Here is a 21,999-nt window from a genome sequence, read left to right as displayed (position 1 = left end):
GAGGTTTATCCAAAGCCACTGGAAGGCAAGACTGCAACTTTGCAACAAATTTAACAAATTCAGTTTTGTTTCTAAATTGCTCTTTGGTTTATCTGATCTTAGGCCTATATGATCTTTAGTCTCAAATAAAAAAAAATCTGTATTGTGAAAATGTCAATAATTATTAATATTTGATGATTTAATAAAATGTTTTGAACATTATCTGACCTTATTGTCCATCGCAGCTTCATCTACAGGACAGAATCTGTGGTTGGAGTGTTTTCTGGAGTCTCGACACACCAAACACACGGGCTGTTGATCATCCAGACAGAAGAGCTTGAGCTTCTCTTTGTGAAAGCTGCAGACCATTTCATCTTCAGATGAAGATCTCTGACTTCTCTCCTGTTGAAAACTCTCACACAGGTTCCTCAAAGCCAAATTTAACGGAGGACGATCATTTGAAGATGTTTTTCGGCAAACCGGACATTCTTTAAATCTTTTATTGTTCCAAAACCTCTGAATGCAGGCTGAACAAACACTGTGGCTACATGACAGAAGAACAGGATTTACAAAAATGTCACAGCAGACTGGACAAGAGAAATCCTCCTCAGCAAAAGAAAATGCCATTTTTATTTTTACTTAGGAATGAATCTCAAAGTCCATCTATAAAGTTTTGTATTCAGTTAAAGTTAGGGTATCAGCTCCATCTAACACACCTGATTCAACTCATCAGCTCATTAGTAGAGAGAGACTGAAGTGGGTGTGTCAGATAATAAATAGGGTGAATTCAGGGGGGACACTTTTTACCATTGAGATGAACTGGAATTAACCTGAACCTGATTAACCTGATTTAGTGGGAAAAAGATTGAACAGATATTTAATAAACAATACTCAACATAGACAATGATGCATTCAAGTATGACAGGGAAAATTCTCTGTCTTTATATATAAAGCTTCTTTTATTTTGATTACTCAACCTTTTGGTTTAGCTTACAGTATTATAACCTTCCTACTCTCAGTTTGGGTGTTTAATTTGTAATTGAACTGATACTAAACTACTTGTTTTTTATTCAGAAATACATTTATATATTTCCCTCCCTTTCCCAATAAGGAAGTATACCATTGTCTTTAAATCAGATAAACAAACTAAACCTTGTATCCAACCTTAATCAATCAATCAATCAATCAAAAAAATAAATAAATAAAATAAAATAAATAAAATAAATAAATACATAAATAATAACAGGCCAAATATATATATATATATATATATATATATATATATATATATATATATATATATATATATATATATATAAACATATCAAATACAAACACAACTACAGTATCAATACCCAATGACACAAGTAATGATTATACAGTTCTCAATACATGTAGGGGAGAGCGGCACAACCTAACGCTTATCTACTTAGTAAATCTACTTAGGGTTCAGAGAATTTCTTTTGTTCCACATTAATTTCACACATCTGGTACAAATATGTGGCTTTGTTTCATTAATACAGTGTGTACTTTTTTCTTTATTTACCCCAAAAGAAGGGAAGTGAAATGTGACAACATGCCCCATAGGTGGGGCACACTGTAACATGTGATGGGGCACGTTGTAACATGACCATATGACAACTAAAAATGTTATCTGATTTAATTAAAAAAATATACATGACAAACTAAAATATTTTGTCAATAAAAGACAATTATTATTTTTCATATAAAATAATGGCTTTTTTTAGAAATTCAAATTTAAATAATTTTTTGACAGTGAACACTCTCACAGAACACGAGACAAATAGACAAGACAGTACAAATGCTGTAAATTTCTTGAAATAATATTTTATGAATGTTCAGGTTCTTCCTCTCAGTCTTTATTCACCTTTTTCTCCGTGGTTTCTCAACAGAAATTCATAAAAGTTGATTATGTCAGTTATATCGTATAGTATAGTTCTGATAGCGGGGCACATTGTAACGCGGCTGCTGCGTCAGCATCACACGCATGTGATGCTGACCCAATAATGAGTTGGCGTTCAGAGCCTCCCACATGAAAAAACACTATAGTAATTCATAGTAAATACTGTAGTGTTTCTGAACCATACTATAAGTAATTCTATAGCTGCTGACTGTGGTAATATAACAACTATAGTAATATAAACAAATTACTTTACCCAATACTGTACTAAGTTTTCTACAACTACAGGGTATATTATACTGCAAATACACTACAGTTTATTGTAGTAAAAACTAAAGTATACTACAGTATTATTACAGTTTATCAGTTTACTGAGTTTAACAGTTTACTGAGTTCATGTCACGTACATGACAACGGTTCAAATGGTTGAATAAAGTGGTTATTTTTGTTTTGTTTTTGCGCACGAAAAGTATTCTCATCTCTTCATAACATTAAGGTTGAACCACTGCAGACTGTTTTAACGATGTCTTTAGTACCTTTCTGGACCTTGAAAGTGTTGATTATATTGCTGTCTATAGACGAGTCATAAACCTCTCAGATTTCATCAAAAATATCTTAATTTGTGTTCTGAAGATGAATGAAGGTCTTACGGGTGTGGAACGACATGAGGGTGAATAATTAATGACAGAAATTTTAATTTTTTGGTGAACTAACCCTTTAATACCAGGTGGAAACAGGACCTGAGATGTTCATTTATATTAAGAATAACTTTGCAACTGAATTTTTATATATATATATATAAAGAATAAATACATAGAAAATTGCATGTGGATCAAAAAAGCGAAAAAACAAACAAACACAAAAAATGTAGCAAACTTGTATGTTGTTTATTTATTGTTAACATATAATATGAAGGATAAAAGCTAAATGAAAAATAACAATTTGACAGAACTGATAATTCATAATTATCAATTAATAAAAACTTGATTATTGTCACAGATGATCATTTATAAAACTGAAGAAAAACGCTATATTAAAAATTTCTCACTTTCCAAACCACCACCAGAATACCTTTGGCAATATTCTAAACAAATAGAGACTAAACATGATGGAAGAAGATTGAACCGTCATGCTTTCATTCAATTGTACATTAACAGCTGAATCTGTGTCAGATGTTGCACTACAAATAGCTGTCACTGAGAATATTTATTCCTGTGAATAAGTATGAAATGGATGTGTAGTTTGCATCAGTTCTAAGGTTTTCAAACATAGTTTTGAATGGATTTGGATGGATCTTTGTTTCACCCATTGCTGCTGAATTTTTATGGCAGTCTCTGGCCAAACTTAGGAAGTAGTCTCTAGATAGGTAAAGGGCAGAAACTGCATGTGGACCAATGAGAAGTCCTGTCCTTCCCAGGCTTGGTACAAGAGGTCTTCTTCTTGCCCTCTAAGAGAGGTCTGGATGTTGTCCTTACATCTTTATCTGATGGCGTTGGACAGTTTGTTTGTGTTAGTCCACCGAGATCCAATCAAAATGTAGCAAACCTTTGTCCACTGCGAGGACAGAGAGGGGCCCGGCCATAAACTGGGCCCTGGAATGAGCTGTTCACTACAACTCACATTTTTAAGGCAGCAGGTGAACTTTCAAGTTTAACCAGCTGAAAATGTTTTACGGTGAAAAGTGTGTAAATTTTTCATCAAACTTCTCTTTGAGTTTTACTATAGTAATAGAAATTTTGTAATGGTCAGGAGTTTGATGATGTACCATTGAAGCACATTTCAATTGTATTTTCTTCACATCCTCATTTGTTCATTTATTTTCTTCACTAAACTTTTGACAACTGGGAACTGAATCTCACAATTTTGTGTGGGTGGTGGGGGTTCTTCACTCTTAAAATAGCTCTGTTGAAATTGTGTAAAATGGGTGGGGGTGCTCCCCCTTGGTTGAAATTGCCTGGTGGGCAATATGCATGTGCGTTGACATCCGAGGCTAAAAAGAGAGGACAGATACACACTCATTCACACATATTAAGGTGAATAACCATAGACATCATTGATGTGTTCTGATACACACTTACTTTTCATGTTGTCCTGCATCTTCTGCAACACAGTGAGCTTCAGGTTGCTCAGGTGTTTCGGGACACTGATCGCCTCTGTAATATTTTGTGGATCCGGCAGTCTAATCTGAGCTCTGGAAAAACATTCAGGGGTCAGCGATTCTGCTGATTCAGAACCTCAGAAAAGATCAACCGGAAATAAAAACACAAACCTTTGCAATGTGCTCTTAAAGTTCTGTAATGAAAAAAACATCATTCAGCAAAACTGAATTTGGTTTTCATATTTGAAAATGACATTCATGTTACCACAGAATAATGAAGATTCATTGACACCTGCAGGAATGAAACATCTTCAGCCTTCATCTGCTGCTCTATGTCTCTGATTGTGTTCGTGAGAAATGAAATCTGTTTGGTCGTCTCCTCAATCTTCTGCTTTATCTTCTAACTCTTCTGCTTCTCTTCTTCTCTCAGCACTTTCATTCTGGCTGCCTCTTCTTTGCGTAGAAACTGGTGAAATTTCTCAAACTCCCCATTCATTTGAAACTCTGTGTCTTGAGTCTGAATCTGAAATTAAAGACATTCTTACTCAACAATATAAAGGGTGAACTAAATCTGTATCAATACACACATTTCTAGAATTGCTTAAAGGATTAGTCAAATAAACTTTTCCTGATAATTTACTCACCCCCATGTCATCCAAGATGTTCCTGTCTTTCTTTCTTCAGTCGAAAAGAAATTAAGGTTTTTGATGAAAACATTCCAGGATTATTCTCCTTATAGTGGACTTCACTGGTCTCCAAACGGTTGAAGGTAAAAATGACAGTTTCAGTGCAGCTTCAAAGTGCTTTAAACGATACCAGACGAGGAATAAGAGTCTTATCTAGCGAAACGATCGGTCATTTTCGAAAAAAATACAACTGTATGTGTTTTATATAAACAAACGTTCGCCTTCTAAGTGCCTCCGCCAAAAAAAAAATTCCGCTTTCTCCAAAAAGTTTACGCTGTGTGTCCTACACCTTCCCTATTCAACTTACGGAAAAAATGTAACTGACGCTGCGTTCGTTCCGTAAGTTGAATAGGGAAGGTGTAGGACATACAGCGTAAGCTTTTTGAAGAATACGGAAATGCGGTTTTGGCGGAAGTGCTTAGAAGGCGAACGTTTGTTTATATAAAGCATATACAGTTGGGTTTTTTTTTCGAAAATGACCGATCGTTTCGCTAGATAAGACTCTTATTCCTCGTCTGGTATTGTTTAAAGCCCTTTGAAGCTGCACTGAAACTGTAATTTTTGACCTTCAACCGTTTGGAGGCCAGTGAAGTCCTCTATAAGGAGAATAATCCTGGAATGTTTTCATTAAAAACCTTTTCGACTGAAGAAAGAAAGACACGGACATCTTGGATGACATGGGGGTGAGTAAATCATCAGGAAATTTTCATTCAGAAGTGAACTAATCCTTTAAATCACTGTTTATTTCAAACCTTAATTTGTTGAGCAGTGTGATCCAAAGTCTGTTTAAAATTCATTAATATTCTCAGTTTCTTCTGTAAGTGTCCCAGTGAATGTCCAAGTTCCTCCTGAAAGCAAAATAAAAAGTGTCTTTCCCTTCTTTAATTGATGTTTTATTATTATTTTATATAGTACGGCCTTAAAAAGTATAAAATTGTCTTAAATTCAGACTTTAATGGCTGCGCTCCAGGAAACTAGTAATGATGTGGCTGACAGTTACAGATTTAACCTGTTAACTGTCACTGGCCCACCGGTGGGCCCACAGCCATTACATATTTAAAACAGTAATATCCTATACTAAACCTAAACTAATCTTGACAAACTATATATCATTTGAAAGCTTAGAATCTCTAGTTTTCATATATGGTGATTTTCAAAAAACATTACAGAGGAGCAGTAATTTATCAATTTGCAACAAGCATATTTTCATACTCATAAGGCATGTTCAGACCTTTATTTTGAAATAGCGATGAACATGAAAAATCATTAAAGATTGGTTGAAACATGTTTGTTTTCATGCCAAGAGTTCAAAAGATAACATCCATTCAATTTTTGGAGAAAAAAAGGTCTGAAAATGTTTTAAAAAAAAAAAAATACATTTTTGATTGTGGCAGCGATCTATAACCCACATACATGTTGTTTTTATGTTTATTAGAAGCTGAATTCATATCAAATTCTGCCAAACTTCCCATACTACTTCTATATAAGATGTCTACTTCATAAATTGTATGAAAATAATTGAAATATATGGTTCAGATCACTCAAACCATATATGGAAATGGAGGCGCCCTTATATGGTCAGTAATGGAGCTTGGTTGTCATCTAGTGAAAAAGTGTGGTACTGCGCCCAAACAAAATCTTACTGAAAGCTCATTTTTTGAGATATCAACCTGAAATTTGGAACACAACTTGTTCAGATTTTTGGCTTTGATTTCCTTGCAGTTTTAGAGTAAAACTTGTTTTGTAAAATATATATTTTATATAAAATATTATATTTTTACATTTTATATTTTCATAAACTTAAACTTCTATAACTTTTTCTCTGTTTCACTTACATAAGTTTTTTCACCTCCACAATAATCTGCCAAATTTTATCTTTAAAACAAGACCAACCTATATTCCAAAGTATTCTTGAATTACAACCATTTAAGTTTGGATAGTGCATTTTCATGTCTATAAAAAAAAAGTGGGGGCGACAGTTAACAGGTTAAAAAACAAAAAGGCGGGAATAAAGAACTATTTCGGCATATACAGGTGCTGGTCATATAATTAGAATATCGTGAAAAAGTTCATTTTTTTATTGTAAATTATTTTAAAAAATGAAACTTTCATATATTCTAGATTCCCTACATGTAAAGTAAAACATTTCAAAAGTTTTTTTTTTTAATTTGTTGATTAGAGCGTACAGCTAATGAAAGTCCAAAATCCAGTATCTCAAAATATTAGAATATTTACATTTGAGTTTCATTAAATGACCATCCCAACAGTATAAATTCCGGGTATCTTTTGTTCTTTGAAACCACACTAATGGGGAAGACTGCTGACTTGGCAATGGTCCAGGAGACAATCATTGACACCCTCCACAAAGAGAATAAGTCACAGAAGGTCATTACTGAATGGGGTGGCTGTTTACAGAGTGATGTATCAAAGCATATTAAATGCAAAGTTGACTGGAAGGACGAAATTGGGTAGGCAAAGGTGCACAAGCAACAAGGATGACCGCAAGCTTGAGAATACTGTCAAGTAAAGCCGATTCAAACACTTGGGAGAGCTTCACAATGAGTAGAATGAAGCCGGAGTCAGCGCATCAAGAGTCACCACACTCAGACATCTTCAGGAAAAGGACTACCAAGCCACTTCTGAACCAGAGACAACATCAGAAGCATCTTACCTGGGCTAAGGAGAAAAAGAACTGGACAGTGAACAGTGGTCGAAAGTCCTCTTTTCAGATAAAAGTAAATTTTGCATTTCATGTTGAAATCATGGTCCCAGAGTCTGAAGGAAGACTGGAGAGGCACAGAATCCAAGCTGCTTGAAGTCTAGTGTGAAGTTTCTGAAGTCAGTAATGATTTGGGGGGGCTGTGACGTCTGCTGGTGTTGGTCCATTGTGTTTTATCAAGTGCAAAGTCAATGCAGCCATCTTCCAGGAGATTTTGGAGCACTTTATGCTTCCATCTGCTGACAAGCTTTATGGAGATGCTGATTTCCTTTTCCAGCAGGACTTTAGCACCTGCCCACAGTGCAAAAACCACTTCCAAGTGGTTTGCTGACCATGATATTACTGTGCTTTATTGGCCAGCCAATATGCCTGACCTGAATCTATGGGATATTTTCAAGAGAAAGATGAGAAACAGTCGATCCAACAATATACAGATGATCTGAAGGCTCAATAGTGCCTCAGCAGTGCCACAGGCTGATCACTTCCATGCCACACTTCACTGATGCAGTAATTTGTGCTAGGAGCAAGTCATTTGCTGTAATATGTCCTGCCGATCAAGTATTGAGTGCACAAAAGAACATACTTTAAAATACTTGAACTTTACTGTTTTGCAAATCCATTTTTTGATTGATCTTAGGAAATATTCTAATATTTTGAAATACTGGATTTTGGACTTTCATGAGCTGTACGCTCTAATCATCAAAATTTAAAAAAAAAACTTTTGAAATGTTTTACTTTACATGTAGGGAATCTAGAATATATGAAAGTTTCATTTTTAAAAATAATTTATAATAAAAAAATGAACTTTTTGATGATATTCTAATTATATGACCAGCACCTGTAAAGGGTTCTTCAAGAAAATACGTTTCTAAGTAGAACTGTTTCTATAAGTAAAGAACAGTCTTTTTTTTAGTGTGTATGCAATTTGATGGCTGCGCTCCAGGAAACCAGTAATGATGTGGCTGACCGTTACAGACTTGAAAAACAAAAAGGCGGGAATAAAGAACCCTAAACTCTACAAAGATCCATTTCAGCATATAAAGGGCTCTTCAAGACGATATGGTTCTAAGTAGAACTGTTAAAGAACCATCTTTTTTTAGAGTGTAGTGTACCTTTATTCTCTTAATACAGTTAAACTGAGTGTCATTTTTACAAGTCAGAAAAAAATGCTTTGATTCAGGTTTGAAAGAGGAAGCCTAGACTTGAAAGAGGAAGCTCACTGATATAGCTTTACAAAATATTTGTGAATAAACTCAGTAATTATTTTGTCAGTTGATGTTTAACCGTTAAATAAAATGTTTTGAACATCATTTATCTGACCTTATTGTCCATCGCAGCTTCATCTACAGGACAGAATCTGTGGTTGGAGTGTTTTCTGGAGTCTCGACACACCAAACACACGGGCTGTTGATCATCCAGACAGAAGAGCTTGAGCGGCTCTTTGTGATCGCTGCAGACTCCTGACGGAGATTTCTGTATTCTCTCTTGTTGGTAGGTTTCGCTCAGGTTCCTCAAAGCCAAATTTAATGGAGGATGTTTGTGTGAAGATACTCTTCGGCAAACTGGACATGTTTTAGATGATTTCTTTCTCCAAAACCACTGAATACATTGTTCACAGAAACTGTGACTACAGGACAAAACGACAGGATTTCTAAAAATACCTAAGCACACTGGACAAGACAAATCATCCTCAGAAAAATATCTAGATGCCATTCTTCCAAGTCACTTAAAAATGTATTTAAAGTTTCACTTTCATCCAGGCAAAAACTCTCAATAGTCTGTTTTGAATCAAAAAAGCTTCACATCCACAGCCGGTCCTCCAAAAATGTGTGTTAGACCAGTTTGAAGGGAGAGAAAAAAGCCTGAGGTGGAGAATATCAATGCTCCTTACTGTCAATCAGCAGAGAGGAGACGAGAGTAAGTCGGTTGGTGCTCTGCAAGCAGAAAGTTTTTCTTTCCGGTGACTGGGGAGTGTCTTCGCCTCTGACAGGAAACAGGTCTTGTGTATTGCGTTGTCTGAAAAGGGAACCTAGTCCTTTAGTAAGATACTAATAGAGAGACAAATAGTACATTCCAACATCCATTTTACTAACGAGTTTAGTCAAAATGTCTTCTACAAGTAGATTTCCATTTTGTATTTGTTTGGCTCAGGCTGCATAGGAGTGTAGCCATGAGTAGCTTTATTTCAGTGATCTTTTGTATCTGCTCCTGTACAAACATCAAACATAAGCAAACACACAATTATTATTACCGGGACTGCTATTTGAATTATACTACCCCATCCTCCTATCAAAACCTCCACTCAATGACCACCCTCTCTCAGCACTGGCAGCTATTCTACAGTCCGAGTAACTTTCTCATTGCTCACTTGTATTTAAGTTCCTGTGCTTCTGTTCTCATGGGTCCGGTCTCGTCGCCTGCCTTTGTCAGTGTTACTTTGTGTGGATTACTGTAGCATCTCATCTTCTTCGCCGTGTGTGCTAAACTACAGTATTGCAACAGAAGACCGGACCTAGACAAGATATTTGCTGCATTCAGTATCGGGCGGTATTAGCAGGGCATGGAATCATCCTCTTCCCAAATCCACTTTTCAGAGGTCCATGACTCACCAGGGTGTCTACAGATATAAACAAGTTTAATTTAAGATTAAGACCTTTTTTGGTTCCAAACAGAGATCACGATTCTCCGATGATTCTGAACAGACTAAGCAAAGTAACAAGAGGTTCTGACAAATGTTAATTGCTGCAGTCTATTTAAAATGTTTAATAAATCAGAATTATTTGAGTGAATGATTCAGTGACTCGCTTATAAAGTACTTCATTGTTTTATTACTGGATGAATCTGCTTTTTTTCCAACAAATTTCTTGAATTAATGATTCAATAAATACATTTTTTAACAGTCACTTGTCACCACCTACTGGTGTAACGATGTAATTGATACAAACTTTATTTGAAGCATCAAGTTAATTTCAAAACGTGATTCACTCTATTTTGAGTCAGTGTTTATGTCCTAACTATACACTTTTATCCCAGTTTTTATTTGATAATATGAATATTTGTAACAGAAATAATGATATTGTGTGGTTGAAAAGAACGTTTGTGAAGCCGTTTCATACCTATACATGACAACGGCTCTCTGTGGATCAGCAGATTTGATTTGAACATTCCACTGTGATTTTGTCACTTTTTAAGGCCTTTTATTAGTAAAAAATTATTCAAGACGAACCTTATGAATAAAATTTCTGTAATTATTTAACCATTTTGTAATATTTAGTTTGTTTGCTGTGAGACACAGAAGGCGTTTTCTCCTATGCAGCGACTGACAATACAACCATAAGATACACCAAAGCACAACATAAATTCACAAATCACATCCATTTTATTTGTTCGCTGTGCTCCAAATCTTTAGAATCCATATGTTTGTAAGGAACAGATCCAAATTCAGCCCTTTATCATCGATCTTCATTTTGATTCTCAGCAACAGAGACCGTCACAGTCAAAGCTCGCGCTCGTTATGATTCAGATTTGAAAGTAGCGCCACCCTCGAGAAGCGTTACGACATGGTTTACGGCACTGATATCGAACGCTCATTGGTTCTCACCTTCCTCACAGATTACGACATGCCGTGTTTCAGTGGATTGACATTTGAAATGAGTGCGCGCCTTCACGGAGAGAAGCCGGATTCATCATATTTTCATGGATTAATAAGTTAAATTCTGCTCTGTACCCTATAAAAAACTATTACCGCCAGAGAGGACTGTGACTGGAACTCATCATCATTTGAACTACTTTTGGTACCACTTTTGACATTTTCGCAAAAAATAAATTATTGTGATTACGCTTGTTTGTCTGTCATTCTTTTATTTATAACAGTAGGTAGTTTAAAGAAATGGTTATGGGTAGGTTTAGGGGTAGGTGTAGGATTAGTGGCTCAAAATATCGTTTTAATGTTATATTTTTACTAAAATTGTCATTTTCCTACACATTTCTGTTCTTTATGTTTTATTCTTTTAACATTCTGTATAAAATGGGTAGGTTTAGGTTCGGGATGGGGTTTAGGGATCTTACATTTATCTACAAAACGATAAAATGGAAATTATACATATATCTTTATGACATGAAAGATTCATAAATATTTTACGTTTTTTTCGCTGTAAAAACGTAAGTATTTTTACGTTTTAGTGCCATAATTACGTCAATATTGTACGTTTTAGCACCTTTCTAAACGTACAAAAATGTACGTTTTGTGTCTTTGAAAGTTACGTATTAATACCTACGTATTAACAATGAGACCAGGCTGGTAAATAATTACAGAATTTTCATTTTTGGGTGAACTATCACTTTAAGGACAAGCGGCAGCATGTTTACTATCTGTTACTTCCTTCATGCATCTAACATACAGACACGCAAACGATTTTCTCTCAACCGAAAAAGTCCCGTAATCAGACGCTGTTTGACAGGCTTTTTATGTACGCGCTCAGAAAAAGCGCATGCCAGAACTGCACGCGAATGAAATGTTTAACCGGCATGGCTTTAAAGCACATGCAAATAATCAACTTTTGTGATTGCGAAAAAGTGCAGTAGGCCTATCCTGTGAGCGTAACTCTACCGCTGCATTAACATGTAATGCGAATATACGCTGAGTTGTACTGTGTTGTGACGGAGGCACAGAACTGCAACCGATAGAATGTGCGTAAAGCTGTCATTTCATGTGCTCTTGGGGGCCCCTGGTGGCCATGGGGGCCCTAAGCAGCCGCTTAGTTCGCTACTCTCGCGCAAAGTTGCTTGAACAAACACGGTGGCTACACGACAGAAGAACAGGATTTCTAAAAAATATCACAGCATACCGGTCAAGAGTACATCCTCCTCAGAAAAAGACGCCTTTTTTAACTTAGAAATGAATCTCAAAGTCCATCTTTAAATTTTCACTTTCAGTTAAATTTAGGGTAGGCCAAACCAGCACTACACATTTTGTATGTCTCCGTTATCTAACACACCTGATTCAATTCATCAGTAACAAAGAGGCGAAACTCTGATGGCTTTTTGGTAACAGCCACTAGGTGGCGCTTCGGTAGCGCGGCCGGCATTTTGGGGTGAAAATGCCAAATGAGCAGAATCCATCACATCTTACGCACCACAAACCGGCGAATCTCACAGCCAAACCTTTATTTTTTTATTTTATGGAAAAAAGCTTCCTTAATAATGTGCATTTACTATAGATTAATAACGTTCCCAAATTAAGCATTACAGTAGGCTACCTGTTGCACATAAACGTGCATTACAATTTCAGTAGCATCATTATTAATAACAGTTATCTACTATAAGTTGTGTAAGATCAAATATATAACGGAATTAAATTTATTGGCCAAGTATGCAAAACATGCAAAGAATTTGTTGGTATAAGGCATCCCACACATATATGCATTGTATTGTAATTTATAAAAAATGAATCTTCAAATCATGGCTGTTTTTAAAGATGGAGTTTTATTCATGGTTGCAAAATAAACAGTACCATGAAAAAAAAAAAAAAAAAAAAGTATTGTGTTTTTATATTGTATTACATACAATTGCTCTTGAAAAGACAGCATTTAAACATTCAACAGAAACTGGAAATGAAGGGGTTCGAATAAAACCATCTAACTTAGTAATGTTATCAACAGAACGGCTGAGAAGAACATCAACAGAAAAGTGCAAAGGACAAACAACACAAGATAAAGCCCATAAAGCCCATAATGCCGTGCGGTCCTTCAGCAAACTCTCATGTTGTGACTTTATAGTGTCTAAAACAAACTGCACTGCCGCTTCACATTGGTCCAGAATCCAAAAAGCTATTTTGCACCATCATAATTAAACATTGTTAGTATTTCACTCCTTTCTGCCTTTGTATATATTTTAAAGAGTAATTTGTTATTAGAGAATTGTTCATACTGCACAGATTAATATTCAAGAACAGATGAATCTCATGAAAACTGCAAAGAAACACATAAGTCATAATTCAACTCAAAACAGAACAAAAATGCACATTTTCCTTCAAAATTGTGGTATTATTATAATGAAGAAAAAAAATTCTCATTACTGAAATACATGAAGTATATTTGTAAGTATACATAATGGAAGTATCTTGCACTAATTTTAATAAACAACCAATCATTTTTTGTATTACAGCAATGAGGATATTTTTTGCATTATGGTTATGAGGATTTCAGGATCAAATGTGCAAATATCTTAAAAATAGATAATTTTCTGTACGTAAAATACTGCTTTTCTCTTTTAAACTTGTGTTGAAATATGAAGTGGATGTTTCTTTGTGAGATTCACCATTTAGACGTCCATCTTGAAGCATGTTAGCAGTGGTTATTCAGGATGGTTGAGTGAAAACTCTCACAGTGTTACTGTTGACACACACCGCAGGAGTGTGTGTGTGTGTGTGTGAAAACACGCCACACATCAGTAAACCAATCCAGAACACGCATATTTCATCATCATCATCAGCGGCTGTTTGAAACTTTAATAAGAAATAATAGTGTCAAAGTTACAACAGTGATGTCAAGTTACTTGACGTGTTTTGAATGAAATTTACGGAGCCGCACATGACATGTGGACAGAAACATATACCATAAAATCAATTAAGAATTCATTCTCACATTTTGATTTAACTAAAACGAGGGAACGATTATTATTAAAACGTGGCCATATGTTATTATATTGTGAGCACGATTTACTTAAAACGAGAAAATGAATTAATAAAATGTGTTGACGCATTAGTAAGTCGTGGGAACAAATTGTTAATTTTTTTTCTCATATTTTTTCCCCCGCATGTCATGTGTGGATCCGTAGAAACTATAGCTAAAAATAACTACAAAATATATATATAAAAGCAAAAGCAAACGTATGTCATTCATATTACTGCAGGATGAAAGTCACAGCTAGTTTTAAAACAAACCTTCACGAGGACGAAAGTGTTTTGTGTTTAGTTACAAACGCAGTCATGTAAAGCTACAGAAACGCATCTTTGTAGGGCGAATCTCACAAAACATTCACATTTCATACCAAAATTACAAAAAAAAAAGTTATATTTTGCATAAAAGAAATATAACAATTTTCAAAGCAATCACACATTTTGACTCCAATTCTCCTTGATTTCAATTGTGAATTAAAGATAATTGGTGGGGAATGTGATTATTTGTTATGAAAATGTCACAAAGCAAAAAAGGTCAGAACATTTTGATTTGTTTGTACAGGTTTTGTGAGATTCGACCAACGCTTCACACTAACGTCCATTTCAAAAATTCATTCAATGAGTCGATTTCCATCCAAAAACAAACTTGAGCTGATCAGAATATTATCATAAGCATGTTTTACACTCGTGTGAACCTGGTCAGATAAGATTGCTTGAAACGATTTCATGATTATATGAGGCATTTCACTCCAGGTCATATTTTGTTTTAGATGTTTATAGACATGATTTGAAAAGCCATAAACATGCAGCGGAGTAAAGATCTTAATTTAACACCAGGAGGAACTTTAACTTGAATTCATTTACATTCCCGATACATTATAGTGGTTATTCATATTCAGGTTTTTCTTTATAAAAACAGATGATGACTGATGTTCATGCTTAACAAGCCGCACTTTGCCGTAAAGTGCACTTCAGCCAGCATTTATAAAGAATTGTTAAAAGAATAAAAATGTAATAAAAAGATCGACACACTAAATGTGAACAAACACAGTACAAAAACAAATCGATTTAAAGAAAGGTATTGCCAAGCTTCCTCACTGGGTTTCAGACTTCTTTTTGTTTTTCTTCAGGAAAGACGGGGTGCGAAACTTTTTCTTCTTCTTTGAAGGGGATTTGTTTGGTGATTCATCACTGCCGTGGTCACCAGCCGCATCGTCCCCTGCGACAGGCTCCTCCCCCTCTGGAGGAGGGGCGGAGTCTGTCAGCCCAGGGGCGGGCTCTTCTACGGGGAGGGCGGCAACTTCTGAGGCTTCGTCAGGGGTCAGATCAGGGAGGGTCTGTCTTAAAGTGGCGGCGTCACTATCGTCTTTGAACGTCTGTTCCTGTTGTGCCTCTGTGGAGGATGAGGGGAAAGATCACAGTGAGTTTGTCGATCAGCTCACGGCATGGAAACCGTCCAAGGGGAAATTCAGCACTCAAAAGTCTGGCTCTTCATGTATGAAGCATGAAAAAAAGCATTTCTGAGAAACTGACTGTAAACCTTAAATACCTCACTGATCTCCAGACACACACTCATCTTTAACTTTAAAGGGTTAGTTCACCCAAAAATGAAAACTGTGTCATTAATTACTCGCCCTCATGTCGTTCCACATCCATAAGACTTTTGTTTATCTTCAGAACACAAGTTAAGATCCTTTAGATGAAGTCTGAGAGCTCTGTGACCCCTCTATAGAGATCCAACGCAACTACCACTTTCTAAAGATGAATGAAGGTCTTACAGGTGTGGAACGACATGAGGGTGAGTAATTAATGACAGAAGTTTCACTTTTGGGTGAACTAACCCTTTAATTACCAAACTGCTACACCATGAAACACCTGCATCCCAATGCAATTACCTAATTAACAAAAACTAGATGTACTGACCACACAGAACAACCAATTTCAGAGTGAACCATGAAAAACTGTGCCTAGTTTGCAAAATAGGGATCTTAGTTAATAATAAAATAGTAAATAGTAAAAGCAATAGTAAAAATGAATGCTTTAAAACAAGTGTACAGGACTCCCAAATATATATCAAATTATTTTACAACAATTATTGGTTCATCGATTAAACATTAAGATCCCTATCTGCAAACTATTAAAGACCATTAAAAGCAGATTTAATCTCTTAATACAGTAAAACCTGCATATCTCATCCTATAGTTCGCATATCTGTCACTCAAATCCTAATATTTAATAGCAATTAACGGGGTTCAAGCGTTTTAAGGCCTTTAAGCACATGCTTAAAAAGATTTTTTGTTTTATTTAGCAAGCCTGTAACCATCTCAATCATAGATGGAAAAGACCATTTACAGCCAATACAGGCAATTTACCAGAGGAAATATATGGTTTATAAAGCTTTTTAACAGTTATCAAGATTGAGCCAAAAATCTGGGACTAGTTTGCCAAAGTTGGTTTTTGAAATAATCTCTAACATTTAACGAACGATTCGATGGACAGCGTCGGTCCTAGAGGCAAAGTTGCTCAGAACGAGGAGTTCTAACATGTGGTATGAATGTCGTGGGCGTGTGCGAAAAATTGCACAATACATGATCTTTTACGCACATGAAAACGCGAAGGCACCCCTCAGTGGCCGATTTCTTTCGAATTTCTCACAGGCCTCTAGGGCCGTGAGTCAAACAGGCCCAGTGAGTTTTGTTCCGATGTATCAACCTTGTCTGATAGCTGCTCAAAATTCATTGGCCGATGGTGGACATGTTTTTTGAGATATGTCAATGTCCTCATAGACACTCATGGTACCTCGGACGAAGACACTGCATGCCAATTTTCAAGTCGATCAGACTAACGGTGAAGTAGTTATAGCCATTTTCAAGCTTATTTTTCCTGTTATAGCGCCACCAAATGGCCAGTCGCCATGTCCTTTTTCATGTGACCACAGAATGAGCTCTTACATATGTGTGCCAATTTTGGTGAAAATATCTCATTCCGTTCACGAGTTATAGCCATTTTAGTAAAAGTGGCTCCGCCCACTTCAAACATTTTGGCGGCTCTGAAACGAAATTTCAACTTTTTTTGATAATTATTGACAATTAGACTTCAGAGAATCTCATTGCACTGGTTTGGTTCTGATCGGGTCAAAAACCTAAGACTAGTTTGCAAAAGTAGGTTTTTAAAAAAAATCCAAAATACCCGAAAATCGAGCGAATCCGATTTCATCCTTTTGAACGCTGTAGCGCCCCCGTCAGGCCGATCGGGGCGAGCCTTGGTGACGTTGTAGACGGTGTGAGTACTACCAGCTCTCAAAGTTTCAAGTCTCTACGACTTGCGGTTTTGTCTGCCCGATCACTTTTAAGGGAGAATGCTGATCCTTGGAAATTTTAACATTTACAATAGAGTTTCAGCGCTACACGCTTGAACCCCTCATTATTCAGTTATTTTATTCTCCATAAGAAACAAATATACAGACCAGCAGTGACCCAGTTCATGCAGGTAAGCAGCGAAACAGAACCAGTCTGAGCTCTTCAACATAACACATACATCTATAAATGTGACATTCATGTTTCCTCTCGAACAAACACCAGTAATAAAAGACACATACATATGTAACGCTCACTACTATCTGATCTCTACAGAGACGAACCAGCTTCAAAACCACACAGCAGCGTTTCACTGACAGTCATAAACACAGAAATAATAGAGATATTTAAAACATTATTCACACCAGAAGCGTAATATTCATACATTACCTGTTCTGCTGGAGCAATACTAGATTGCATTAAAATGGCATATTTCTTTGTTATTGTTATAGAAGTTAAAAGAGGAAAGATGTGTAAGTTTCTAGGGAGAGATTTGTTGCTATAGCATGATCTCACCGCACTCCAGACAGATCGAACAACATCCATCAGGTGCTTTTACCTTTAAAATGACATCTATAATAATAAGATAAATTGTTGTTGTTGTTGTAGAAAAGATTGGCAGAGTTGTGACAGCAAGGAAAAGTTTAATGTCATAACCTAATAGGTTTACATCCAATCAAATCCTGATGGATAAAATCGGTCACATTATAGAAGATAAATGTGTTACAAATGCAGATTTCAAACGGCATTCACAACCCATTTTACTTCTGACTTACAACTGACTGGAGCTGAGCGGCGTAAATCATCCCTCACAACAAACGCGACCCAGAGGAAAGCGAGGACAGGAAGATGAGTTAGACAGCAGAGGAGTGAGGTCGAGTGAAGCCGTGCAGTGGGAAGCAAACTCAGGTGTGGGGAGGTGAGGTACTTACTATGGTAACAGGTACTCTTTTGCATTTCCATCTCCTGATTGTGACGCAGCCACGAAGAAGAAAAAGCACAAGTAGAGAGAGAATGTCTATGCAGATCAAATCACAGCCACCGGGTTAAATTAAAAAGAAATTAACAGAAATCGTAGAGAGACACACAGGCCACCGGAAGTAAAGAATGGTTGCCGAGCCATTCTTAAAGACCCCAGAGAAATGAGCATGAAGGGTGAGTGAGAACATTTAAGACAGGTGATTTACAAGACATTTCTCATATCGGATTACACCTGAGTTTCGGGATACAGCAGCTGATCTGAGTACATGTGTGGGTGTGACGTTCTGGTATATTAAAGCTAGTAAGAGTATAAGAATCTGATGTTTATGATGACATTCAGGGCCTAAAATACTATGAATTTACTAGAACTGAATGATTTGCTAGCGAACATATCATATAAGCAGAACGAGAGCAATTCATGGTTATCGTTAAAACTAAAACCATTAAAATTACTTACGTTAATTGAAATAAAGCTGAAATAAGATAAAATATAAATATTATTTTTTAAATGAAAATTAGAAATGTTGCCTTAGTTGAAGCCCTTAAATTATAACCTGGAAATAAACAAATAAAATTAACTATAACTAAAACTGAAATACAAATAAATTAAAAACTTACATAGCAATATTTTAAAAAAAAAATACCCTAATAAAAGTGACTAAAGCACATAACGAAATGACAAAAAAAAATTACTAAAAATATTTAAAAAGCCAATTCAAAATATTATTAAAACTAATAAAACAAAAAAAATTAAAATAACACTGGTGCAGTTGGTCAGTAAAACCATGCTTGCGTAAAATGTGAAAAGTTTTAAATGTTTATTTAAATAATTTTTATTTTACTTTTTGTTCTATTTACAAAGGCTTACAGTATAGATTTATAATACTGTCCTATTGTTCATAAATTAATTATTGGCTATTGGTATCAATGTAAAAAAGGTGAAAATATTGGTGTATCCTATAAATAGATACTATAAAGCATTGTTTATTTTGTAATCTCAATATAAAAGCTCCTATTTTGATAAGATGGGTGTAATCCATAGTAATAAAGACCAAGAGGGTAAAGTAAAAAATTAAATAAGTAAAAAAAAAACAACAACAAAAAAAAACAAGATAAAATAAGGCTTCACTAGGGTGAAATAAAAAAAACTAAAATAAAAATAAATAAGATTTAAAAAAAAAAAAAAAAAGGCTAAGCTTGAATTTAAAATAAATATTCTGTTTATGATTCGTCATTAATCCTCCTTTTAGATGAATTTAAATCAGCTGTCTGAAGATTTTCGTTTAAATTGTGGGAGTAAATGAACAAAACATCAATGTTGCCCTTTGGTCTGTTATTACAAACAGCAATAAATGTCTAAAAATGTTAATTAACAAACGTACAGACAGACATTAGCAGGTCTCAACCTCCTAGAACCGGCTCATGCTCAGAGAGACGTCGTCTGAGCGGATAGACGTACCTTCCTCCACACGCACAGGTGAGCTCGGGGGAGTGCAGGTGCTGCTGGGAACCTGCCCCTCTTCAACCTCCGCTGTCTGACCTGGAAACAGCACAAGAATCATTACAGTCCAGCCGTCGCTACATAAAAACCTTCTCAAATGCACAGATCTGACATCAAAACACTGCAAGTAAGTGACATGCTACAAAAAAAAAAAAAAAAATCACAGATTCCATGTGGGATTTTTTTACATATTGACTGATGACTGATGGATAAAATCTGTGAAATGCATGTAAATTGGTCAAATGCGTTAAAATGTACACTTTTGGTAGACCAAATAATATAAAAACTGCCAAAATATATCAGCAGATGCTTCCTGGTAATGTCTGACTCAACTCATTGCTTGAAATAAAATAAACATTAACTGAAATATAATTTAATATAAAAAAAACCTTAAACTTTTTTTTCAGTTAGTATTTTCAACTCGTTTATATACTATATGATATTAATATACTAAAATAACTAAAACTAAAATAGAAAAAGAGAAAAAAACAAAACAAATAATTACAAAAAAAACAACAAAATTGCCAAAACTTTAACTAAAATGAACATGAAAATGGATAATATAAAATAAACACTAATTCAAATTATTATTAAAACTATAATTATTATTATTAAATCATACTAAAAACAACAAAAGTACTAAAACTAACTAAAATGAAAATGGATTATAAAAATAAAAACTAATTCAAAATATGAATAAAAACTATAATAGTACATTAATGATACTAAAAAAACAAACAAAAGTACTAAAACTAACTCAAATGAAAATGGATAATATAAAAATAAACACTAAAAAATTAAAATGATAATGCATATTATAAAAATAAACGCTAAAATTAAAACTAAAACGGATAATATAAAAATAAACACTAATTCAAAATATATTAAAAAGTACTAAAACTAAAATGAAAAAGGATATTATTAAAATAAACGCTAAAATTAAAAAGAATAAAAAAAAAAAACGAATTCAAAATATCAATAATCTGTATATTAATGATACTAAACATATCAAAATATATATATCAATTTGATTCTTTCCAATTTCATAAATGCTATAATAACAGTAACATTTATTTGCATGATAAAGTAAAAAGGAAAACCACTGAAAAAATGCTGAAGAACCAAGAAACAAAGGAGGACATCAACATTTAGTCAAATCTCATCAGAGACGTCCATCAGAGACACCACATTAGTACAAGAACATCGAAATAAACCCCAACAAGCAGAGCAGCGAATCCCACTTCAGAGGACAGCGCAGGTGATTTCAGTCCAGGAGTAAGATTGGAAGAGTGGACGAGGGTCTTTATTATCAGATCCAGAGCAGGGTGTTTACTGGACGGGACACTGGTGGACGCGAGAACAGAAAGCATGTTGGATCACCAGGATTTGAAACAGCAAGAGACAGGAAGAAAGAAAGAGCCCAGCAAAGTCAGAACACAGCCCAAAAAGAGAGGCCTTCCGCAGGCAGATGGCAGGCGGTACCTGCAGGCGGCCCGTCTCGCTCAGGCTCGGCGTCACAGCCCAGAGCTTTCAGAACCGCGGAGTGAAACTCTTTATGAGGGGATTCTTGAGGATCCGCCGGGCTGTCGTGACCCGACGCGCGGCCAGATTCAGTGCCGCGGCTGGGGATTATGGAGGGTGGCGGGGTCGCGGTGGGCCGCGGATCCTCCTGTGCGGAAGTGACGTCTGGAGCGCCACCAACGGGAGTCTGCACTCCTTCAGGAGTCGAGGCCGACTTGTCAACCTGTGCTAAATGCAATACAACAGTTTCTCTCCTGACCTGCAGTGGGCGCTGTTGGGCTGCAGGATTCATGTGCAGGGTAAAATGCCATTTACAATAAATTAAAACACTTTGCACAAAACTTTGTGCTCCTGAGATGGTCAACAGAAGAGACGACATTACTTGTGCTCATACATTTGTTCAAAAAAAAAAAAAATAAATAAAATTTGTTGTGTTCTTACCTTCTGGGCCTTTCTGCTTGAGCTCCACTTCTTTGCGATACTCCTCCAGATCCTGGTCTGTGAACTTATTGAAGGGGTTTGGTCCAGTTTTACTGACGATGACCCGCGGCTGGTACT

General features: G+C 35.7%; 2 protein-coding genes across 33 annotated transcripts in view; both read right to left on the bottom strand.

Annotated features, from left to right (window-relative positions):
- LOC127504080 (tripartite motif-containing protein 12A-like) overlaps nucleotides 1-10,165 on the bottom strand; it is a 51,072-nt gene extending 40,907 nt beyond the window's left edge. For 2 of the 16 annotated variants that reach the window (XM_051878450.1, XM_051878449.1), the window contains exons 1-3: nucleotides 8,724-10,163; nucleotides 5,437-5,532; nucleotides 4,291-4,521 (exon numbers count right to left, since the gene is read on the bottom strand). In XM_051878450.1, coding sequence (XP_051734410.1) covers nucleotides 4,291-4,320 — 30 coding nt within the window. In that variant the 5' untranslated portion in view covers nucleotides 4,321-4,521; nucleotides 5,437-5,532; nucleotides 8,724-10,163. Of the gene's footprint in view, nucleotides 1-207; nucleotides 741-4,290; nucleotides 4,522-5,436; nucleotides 5,533-8,723 lie in introns of those variants that run through there. The other 14 variants (XM_051878432.1, XM_051878434.1, XM_051878465.1 and 11 more) reach the window with 12 other exon arrangements.
- Nucleotides 10,166-12,868: 2,703 nt separating this feature from the next.
- The window catches only part of add1 (adducin 1 (alpha)), a 37,784-nt gene continuing 28,653 nt past the window's right edge, over nucleotides 12,869-21,999 (bottom strand). For 5 of the 17 annotated variants that reach the window (XM_051878471.1, XM_051878472.1, XM_051878474.1 and 2 more), the window contains 4 exons: nucleotides 21,883-21,999; nucleotides 21,403-21,669; nucleotides 19,879-19,959; nucleotides 12,869-15,475 (listed from right to left, as the gene is read on the bottom strand). The exon at nucleotides 21,883-21,999 is cut by the window's right edge and continues 40 nt beyond it. In XM_051878471.1, coding sequence (XP_051734431.1) covers nucleotides 15,177-15,475; nucleotides 19,879-19,959; nucleotides 21,403-21,669; nucleotides 21,883-21,999 — 764 coding nt within the window. In that variant the 3' untranslated portion in view covers nucleotides 12,869-15,176. Of the gene's footprint in view, nucleotides 15,476-18,369; nucleotides 18,405-19,801; nucleotides 19,960-21,402; nucleotides 21,670-21,882 lie in introns of those variants that run through there. The other 12 variants (XM_051878478.1, XM_051878485.1, XM_051878486.1 and 9 more) reach the window with 7 other exon arrangements.

The sequence above is a fragment of the Ctenopharyngodon idella genome, chromosome 21, assembly GCF_019924925.1.
Source record: "Ctenopharyngodon idella isolate HZGC_01 chromosome 21, HZGC01, whole genome shotgun sequence".
Classification (NCBI taxonomy): domain Eukaryota; kingdom Metazoa; phylum Chordata; class Actinopteri; order Cypriniformes; family Xenocyprididae; genus Ctenopharyngodon; species Ctenopharyngodon idella.
This window is presented reverse-complemented; position numbering and strand designations above follow the sequence as displayed.